Consider the following 8,795-nt stretch of genomic DNA (forward strand, 5'->3'; position numbering starts at 1 on the left):
GGGGGGTGCGGGGAGTCAGTGCTCACCTGGGCTAGCCTGGGGTAGAGCTGGCACAGCCGGCCGTATTGGCTACTCTTGAGTGCCCTGCTGTGAGCAGTGCTTTAAGCTCTTATCGTTTTATTTATGGCTCTGCTGGCCTCGGCTGAAGTGTTTCAGGGACTGGATGGAAGGGAAGCAAACAGCCTCAGTTCAGCAGCAGAGTCTCAGCAAAGCTGAAAAAAAAATAAATGAATAAGGGAGATGTGGAAAGTGGAAAGGAGGAGGCTGCAGCCCTGAACCCAGTGAGCTTTAGGTTCCTGGCTAATTTCACCTTGTGAATAATCCCATGAGTCAGCAGATCTGTTGGGGCAGGGGCTGGTGTGAGGTTAAGCTGTGAGGTTTTTGAGGGTGCCAGAGGAGAAGAGGATATGAAAGCAGCCCCGTGTCGAAAGCAGCCCCGTGTCCAGGCTTGCAGCTGTGGCGGTGCCTTGTGGCTCCTTTTCTTGCTCTTTCACAGATCAAAACCCCAGGGGGGGGGGGGGGGGGGGTGGTTGCTGAGCCTGGAGCAGCATTCCTCAACTCCAGCCACTGTCAGCTCCTACCTATCCCCTTCGTTTCCTCTTTTGGCAACACAGAATTGGGCTGGGCCCAGTAATTAGGAATTAAATTTGTTCTGTGTTCACTTCATGTGTCAGCAGTGGGAGTGAGGGTAAAGTGGTTGGATGGATTTCCCAGCCAGAGGAGGCTGTGGTCCGAGGGCTGGGAAATGCCCAGGCAGCCAGGAAAGGAACAGAATTTTCCTTCTGGACTTGCATCAGGTTTTATTTGAGGCACAAAGCTGTAGGTTGAAGTGGCCAGAGCCCTGGGGAAGGGGTAGGGCTGGTTGAGTTTTGCTGGAGTGGGCATAACTCCAGGTTTGCTCTAAACCATGACTTGATTTTCAGCTTGGGTTTGAACTAGGCTGGAAATGTGCAATAAACAAAAATGTAATTATTTATAAAGTAATACAAATATAAATAACATAAACACAAAAACAGAGACTTTATAGATGCAGCGATATTTGAAGTTTCCCTGCTGTGGTGGCCACATCTACTGGGGTCTGTGCATTTGCAGTGTAATGGGTTTGGGTGCCTAAGAAGAAACTAGAAGATGGTTTCTTGTACTAGCCAAACTGAGCATCGACTTACTCAGCCTGTAATTGGGTTTGGAAACTCTTCATCAGAATTTCATCAACTCTTCATTATGGTTTGAATTGAAAAAGTGGGTAGCCAAATCTATAGAAAGGAGAAACCACCAGGAGCTCTCCCGGAGACAGCATCTCCTGCTTGGAGAAACACTTTGCCCACAAATGGCCAGGACAGAAGGGGAAGAGCTGCTTCCTCCGTGGGTGGCTGTGCTTTAGTCTTGGCATCTAAACCTTCCCCAGACCCAGCATTGCCCATCCTGGTTTGTGTGGGGCTTGATTTGAGGAGCTCTTCTCCAGGGCTGCCATGTGTTGAGGAATGCAGCTCTACCACAGAGATGGGTCAACCACTCTTCTGAAACCTGACTGGTGATATGAAGGGCACTGAGGAAATTTGGGCTTTCCCACCCCAGCATCCTCGTGCCCTTCCCATCCTGGCAAAGGGCTTGTCTCCTGCTCTGCAACACCACACAGTTATCACTGTCTCAGCCACCTCAATGAGACCTCCTGGCCTGACCAGTGGTGTTTCACCTACCAAGATCTGGTCTGCCCTTATGGTGGATCCCCAAACACCATGATCACCATGAAGCTGTTGATCCATCCTCCCTATGCCTGTGGGGACCATAGCGAGAGTATCCTCCCCCTCAACACCACCCTATGCCAGCAGCATTGCCTATTCCGAGGTGCCACCCAGCCCACCCTGCTTCTTGTGCTGGGGCTTTTCCTCCCACATCCCCTACGGAGGCATAACAGACCTGGGAATAGGGCTGGTGTCAGCCGGGTGTCATCTTTTGGCAGGGAATCCGGGAAATGGCTGCCTCAGTGCTAAATTTATCCCCCCCACATCCTGGAGGGTGCACAGCCACCTTCGGCAGCACCAACCTGCCACCAGCTTTTGTTCCCGCCTGGTTGCTGCAGGAGGAATTACTGGGAAGCATTGCCTGAGGGAAGGGTGTTTTTTAGTGCTTGCTGCTGCTCCTTCCTAATATTAGCACAGCAGCTGCAGTTTCTGTTTGTCTGACTTAAGCTTTTATTGCAGTACTGTAAAATGGAGGCAGAAAATGGGACCCACCAGTTCAAACAGAGCTGTTGAGAGCAGCTGTGGAAAGAAAACAAAGCCAAGCCTGTGTCTTCTTCTGCCTCCATCCCCTTCTGTCCCCTTTTCTTCCATTTAGGAAGGACCTTGAGATACCCTGAGCTGCTTAGAGCATCCTCCCACATGCACTGGGATCCAAGAGGTGCTTGAACTGCAGTCTAAAGGGCTGCAAGTACACTGGAGCTTTTAGGATTTTTTTTTTTAATTAATATTTTTTTGGTGTTGAAAATCTCTTGCTGCAGTGCTCAAAAAAAAAAAAAAATGAAAAAAAGCTGGCAGAGAGCCCCAGTGCCACTGATGGGTCGCAGGAGGCTGCTGATGTGTCAAAGCCACCACAGTGCCTTTGGTTTCCACTCTGTACTGTCCATCTAACAGTGTCCCATGTGTCTGTCTCTGCAGGCGCAGATGCAGCCTCAGTGGCAAGCGCAGGACCCCGTCAACGAGGACGTAAAGGTGAGAAATTTGGTATCTTTGGAAAGGCAAAAGGGCTGCAAGAGGGGTTTTTTTGGTGGGATTTTTTCCCAGCCAGAGCTCGGTTTCACTCAAGCACCGCCGTTCTTAAAAATAGGAATGGCCAAGGTGGTTTCAACAAAATGAGTCACGGGCTATGAATAGTGTGTTTTTAGACCTATTCCACAGGCTTCACCTCTCAGCAACCTTCTGCATTCCCTGGTCTTTCAAAGCCCTCATTCCCACTTGCTTTCTTCCCATGGTTTAAATATTAACACACATCCAAGCATCCTGTTTGCTTTGCCTCAAGCTTGCAACTGTTCAGCTATTTGGAAAGCCTTGGGCTCCCGGGACAGCTACAGTCAAATAACCTCGGGTGATTTTGTCTTTCCTAGCGTGTTTTAGCAGCTGTTTAATTAAACTCCAAATGAGTTGGTTTGGGGAAGGGCTTTTCCCTTCTGCTGGGATGATAGAGCTGGGGCAGCTGTCTGTTCCCTGCCCACCCTTGGCCAATTGCTGCTCAGTCATCAGGCCTCTTTGGTGAGTTTGTTGTTGGATATTAAGTAGATGAGTTGCACAAAGAAAAACTAACCCTTAAAGCCTGTGTTATTTTTAAAGGGGATATCAGAGCATATTACAATTTGGAAAGCAGCCAGCTGCTGTTCTGGTCCTTCCCTTGATATTCCCCCTTAATGGCAATAGCTGATTCTCCATGATGAACTGTTCTGGAAAGGGAGTTTCAGAGGAGAAGGCAGATTCTTTTAATTAAAAATTAAAGCTGACTTTTATTTTTAACGTGCCTATTGCGTAATGCGCTGAGCTAGAACAAATCCTCCCCTGTTTATTTTCAATGAGGGGAGAAAAAAACCCTTTTATTCTACCAGGAACAGGCTTCAATGTTAATTTAATGTGAACTAATGGGCGTCCCAGCAGACATGTGATTTGTGGGTGGTGAATTCCTCGACACGGATGAGGAATGTTCGGGCACATCCATGCCAGTGCGGAGGTGGCTCAGCAGCTCCCTTTCCCACAGCCTTTTATCCCAATTTTGCATTTTATCCCTGGGTACTAGGCAAAAGTATGTTAGCAGGAATAGCCTGGTCTTTCCTCTGTAGAAGGAGAAAATGGATGTGAAATGCTGTTGGGAGAGGGAACTGCATGTGGACAGGGCTTGAAATTATGTTCTCTGGCAGGTCGAGCAGGGATGCAGGGTTTGCAAAGATGGTTAAATATTGGATGGCCCTTAAAGCAACCTGTTTAGAAGGACCTGGTGACATGCAGAGGTGCCCAAGCTGCCAGCCAGGGATGGAGTGATGCTGCCCAGGGCACCTCATCCCTGCAGGGAATGGGAACAAAGAAATGCTGTGCTTGAGATTTGTACCTCAAGGGGATGTTGGGAGATGGAGGAGGGTAGATAATGTTGGCTGCTGCCATGCAGGTGGGAAGGAGATCCAAGAAGGAAGATGCAGAGTACAGTCAAATTAGGAAGTGGGTTCACAATGGCACCAAAATCATAGAATCATGGAATTGTTAAGGTTGGAAAGACCTCTAAGGTAATCAAGTCCAATTGTTAACCCAGCACCACCATGTTCACCCACTGTATCGTGTCCCCAAGGCCACATCCACAAGTTTTTTTAACGCCTTCAGGGATGGTGATTCTACCACTTTGCTGGGCAGCCTATTGCAATTCCTGACCACCCTTTTGGTGAATAAATTTTTCCTAATATTCAATCTAAATCCCCCTGGCACAGCTTGAGGCCATTTCTTCTCATTCTGTAACTTGTCACCTGTCACTTGTCAAAGTGCTGCTTCCCAGCAGTGCTTCCCAGCAGTGCTTGTGCCTGTTTCTTTGGGACTGTGGAGCCAAATGCTTGCCCTTGGCTCACATCAGGGCAGTAAAAAGCACTTGAGTGATGTTGTGGTCAGTGCCACCTCCTGCCTGTCCTTCCTTGCTCTGAACTTATAGTGTGGTGGGACAGACTTCTCCATCAGGCTTTAATGGGGTGCTCACGGGACCAAGGGCAAACAAAAGGGGCAAACAAATAATTAACTCAAAGTGTAGCTGGTGAGAGCCACATGCTGCAGTGGGGATCACTGAGGGCCCTGCAGCCTTGGCACTGGTTGGAGCTGTGGAGCCAGGCTGTACCTTGCTTTTAACCAAAGAGCAGCTGTGGAGCAGGTTTTGGAGAGAGCTTCCTTGTTTGGGTATCATCACCACTTGCCCCCAAGAGCTGTGCTTTGGGCTCCAATAAACTGAGGGTGAGAAGGAAAACTGAGCTAAAATGCTCTGCTGTGCTTGCAGGCACCATCCTGGTGAAGTGTTTGGTCCTACCAAAGGTACCAAGGGTGCAGGGTTGTGTTACCCCTCCTGCCTGATGTGCCAAATCCCGGTGCTGATGCCCAGCCTGGCTCTCCAGTGCCTGTTGTGAGACAGCAGGTCCCCTGGGACAAGATGGCCACCAAATACAGGGACCGCTTGCTGAGGGTGGGCTGGGGCGTGTTGGAAGCCAGAGTGCAGATGGTTTTGAGTGTGAGCCCATTGCATGGCATCTCCCCCAAGTTAATTTTCCCTCCTTTTCCTCCCCCCAAAGCTGGAAGGTGACAAGCTGGCGCTGCCGGTGAGCCCCAGCCCGGTGAGCCCTGCACCCACCCCCAGCCCCAAGCCCCCTGAGGCTGCCGTGCTCACCGTGGAGCCCTCTCCTTCTGAGAAGAAATGCTTCTTCGTGGATGAAGCAGAGCCCCTCCTGCGGTGCGACTCCACCTCCAGCGGCTCCTCCGCGCTCAGCCGGACAGGCTCTTTTATTACCAAAGGTACCAAAATCAGCCTGGCGGGAATGGGAGGACTGAAGGGATGCCACGACATATCCCATGTGGTCAGCACATGTTGTAAAGCTGCTCAATGTATGATATAATTAAATAAATAACTAGAAAAACTGACCCTCCAGGATACATTTATCACATCCTCATTCTAGACCAGAGTATCCTGTTGGCAAAGACAATAAAGATTTCAGACCGAAAAACACCTTTAAAGGCTTTTAACTCTTTGAATTTCTGCCAGGGAAGTTGTAGCATCCCTGGATGTTTCTCCTGACTTTTGCTATTGCGTTGGCCTCTGTGTTATTTTAGGAGTTGAAAAACCAGAGAATGTAATTTGTAATTTCAAGACTGCCTTTTTTTCTTTTTAATTTTTTTCACTCTTGGTCCTGTTTGTTGCAGCGTGTGACTTGGGACGGAAAGCACTGTTAGCCACCCCCACTTTTTTTCAGAGGGTTTAATTTACCATATTTAACTTGCTGCATTTAATCAGTCTTTAACTTCTGATGAAGGTGAAACACTGAGCTCAGTCAATCTACCAAATTTATACTTGGGTGCATAAATAAAGCTGACCCAACGAAAACAGCTTGAAAGCGCAGAATTCAGCTTTTTTGGCTCCCCTCCTGCCCTTACTTTGCTGCACTTGCCATTCAGGATTTACAAATGCTGTGTTTGCTCTTGCAAGATCCTGACTGAGGTGCCTCAGCAGCACTGGCTTCTCCATCTTCTCTCCTCCCCATCACCCTCCACCCTTTCCCTCAGTTCTCCTTGTGACGTGTCCCTCTCCAGAGGTGGCACCAGGGGATGGTCCGAGGAGAGCAAACCCTGGTTAGCAGAGGTTCCTTAAGGAGTTTCTCGACCACCTTCTCCTTTCCTCCTACAGAAAAGAAGGACACTGTCCTGCGCCAGGTGCGCTTGGACCCTTGCGACCTGCAGCCCATCTTTGACGACATGCTGCACATCCTCAATCCCGAGGAGCTCCACGTGATAGAGGAGATCCCGCAGGCCGAAGACAAGCTGGACAGGCTATTTGAGATCGCCGGTGTCAAAAGCCAGGAAGCCAGCCAGACCCTCCTGGACTCTGTCTATAGCCACCTTCCTGATTTACTGTAGGCACTGGGTCACCACACACTCTCCGAATATCTGCTAGAGCTAGCTTGGCGCTCGTTAAGATGAACGACAATACGCAGGCAGGTTTTGTTGTAGAATATATGGCCAGTATTTTCGTTGAGGTGTCCTTGGTTTTTGGAGGGGGGGCAGTTTGCCAGCGTTGCACCCCTCCACCGTAACTATCGCTCTCAGTCCAAGTCTCTGCCCCCTTCCCGAACCTCTCTCCTTATTCTCATTCCAATCAGATCAGCCGATGCACTTTAAAAAAAAAAAAATCTGACAAAAAAAAAAGCAGTTAATGAACTAAAGACCACAAATCTGGTGTAATTTAACACATGGAATTGGGGATTGCTCTGTAATCCCCTTCCTCTGTCAAAGCTGTCACTCAGAGTGACCATCTCCCATCACCTCCCTTCTCCTTGGAGCAGTAAATGGCAAAAACACGCAAAAAACCCCCCCCAACTGTTGCTGGTTACTGTCTCTTAACGCAGCTAAGCTTCCCACCCGAGCTGACTTTTTTATTAATGTACTATTGTTTGGCTCATATCCATTGCTGAGATTTTGCTAGCACGGTTATTTATTGTATGGTTTTAACCCGGACAATGCATCGCGCTCCTATTACGCTACAGCAGAAGCGCTTTAACCGCAAAAGAAAAGGGTCGAGTCCCACCAACCTCCGAGGTGATGGAAAGGTCCTTTGCCTCCAGTTGAATGTATGGAGTTATCTTGCCTTGTGGGAATGGTGGGGCCCCCAAGGGAGCCAGTGCTGGACGTGGGGAGGCGAAGGTGGCCGCCGGTGGTCCCGCTCTCCTCGTGCTGTAAGACTTAAACCAAGCTCTGCTTTTACACTCGTGTCTCTTGTTTTTTATACAGACGTGGCCGATAAGTTCTTCGAAGACCTTACGTGGTCTCTAATAGTCTCTTCAAATCACACTTCACTTTTTATTAAAAGAGGTTTGGGGGGGGGGGAGGAAAAGCTGCATCGTAAGAAGTCTGTCTGATTATATTTGCAATTATTATGCTCCCGTAACGAACAGTCTGTACTACGTTCAATCTGAAGAAGTAATGATACGAGGGTGGCATGAGCTGCCCCGTGGGAAGGGGGTGGGAGTGGGGGAAGAGGGAAATGAATTGAAAAATTGCCTTCCAGTGTACTAATTTATTAATAAATACTAGGTGTTTGTTATTTGACATGATTCTGCGTTAACCTCCTTAACAGCTGCTTCTGCTTTGGGACCTCTTGGTTTGGAGCAGGGTATTGCTCAGGGGGCCCATGGCAGGGTCATGAGAGAGATTTTGGAGGTTGGGGGTGGTGAAGAGGTTGTCTCCTTTAGCTTTTCCAAAATATGATTGCTTTCTGTTGACAGCAGTGCCTCGAGTCCCCACGGTTGCTGCTGGAACTCTCTGCAGGTCCCCGCCCTGCACCGGGGTGGGGACCTGTGTTAATCCCCACAGCAGTGCCAGATCAGATGGCTGATGGGGATTCCAGGGTTGGTTTTTGCAAGCTCTCAAAGGCTTTGCAGGCATTTTGGGGAGGCTGAAGTATTAATTTTCCAGGATGCAGCTGCTGTGCTGAGTCACTCCTGAGCGAAGGTCTTGCAGTTACAGCATTTCTGTTGCTGTTACATTACCCATGTCCTTAAAATCTCTGCTTCCAAATAATTCATCCATGTTATTCTGTCTACAAATGGAATCCTTAGTGGGACAAATGCTTCTGGTTTATAAGACTGTCATTTTGTTTACTTGGCTCCAGAGTCTTTTCTGTTAACTACGGTGCTGTGTTTTCTTTCTGGCTGGCATTGGAAATTGCTGGTACAGGACTATACATAGGTGCAGGATTAAAACTCTTTGACACATGGACAGATGAAATATAGTGTGAAATAGCAAGAGCCTTTATTGGGAGTTCTAGGATGGAGTTTTCCCTTGCTGGCAATGAAGCACTGAACATTTGGTGCCTGCAATGTGTCTTCAAAGCATCACAAAGAAATAGTGAGTGTGGCTCATGTGCCTGGCATACACCGGGTTGCTAAAAGCTGTATGCTGAGATGGAGCCCAGTATGAGCTGTGGGCAAGTGGGTTTTTTACCTCCATGTTGGGAGCAGTGGTGGTTGCTGCCAATCCACCTGGGCAAGAACTGATAAGGGGAGGGAACGTGTGCAATTG

The 8,795-nt window shown here is 48.7% G+C and overlaps 1 protein-coding gene across 2 annotated transcripts in view; it reads left to right on the plus strand.

Annotated features, from left to right (window-relative positions):
* Positions 1–7,823, plus strand: part of TNFRSF21 (TNF receptor superfamily member 21) — a 35,447-nt gene extending 27,624 nt beyond the window's left edge. For both annotated transcript variants that reach the window (XM_027641058.1, XM_027641059.1), the window contains exons 5-7: positions 2,658–2,711; positions 5,300–5,519; positions 6,406–7,823. In XM_027641058.1, the coding sequence (XP_027496859.1) occupies positions 2,658–2,711; positions 5,300–5,519; positions 6,406–6,635 (504 nt within the window). In that variant the 3' untranslated portion in view covers positions 6,636–7,823. The remainder of the gene's footprint in view (positions 1–2,657; positions 2,712–5,299; positions 5,520–6,405) is intronic.
* Positions 7,824–8,795: the final 972 nt, after the last annotated feature.

Source organism: Corapipo altera, unplaced genomic scaffold (genome assembly GCF_003945725.1).
Source record: "Corapipo altera isolate COAL_440 unplaced genomic scaffold, ASM394572v1 46, whole genome shotgun sequence".
Classification (NCBI taxonomy): Eukaryota; Metazoa; Chordata; class Aves; order Passeriformes; family Pipridae; genus Corapipo; species Corapipo altera.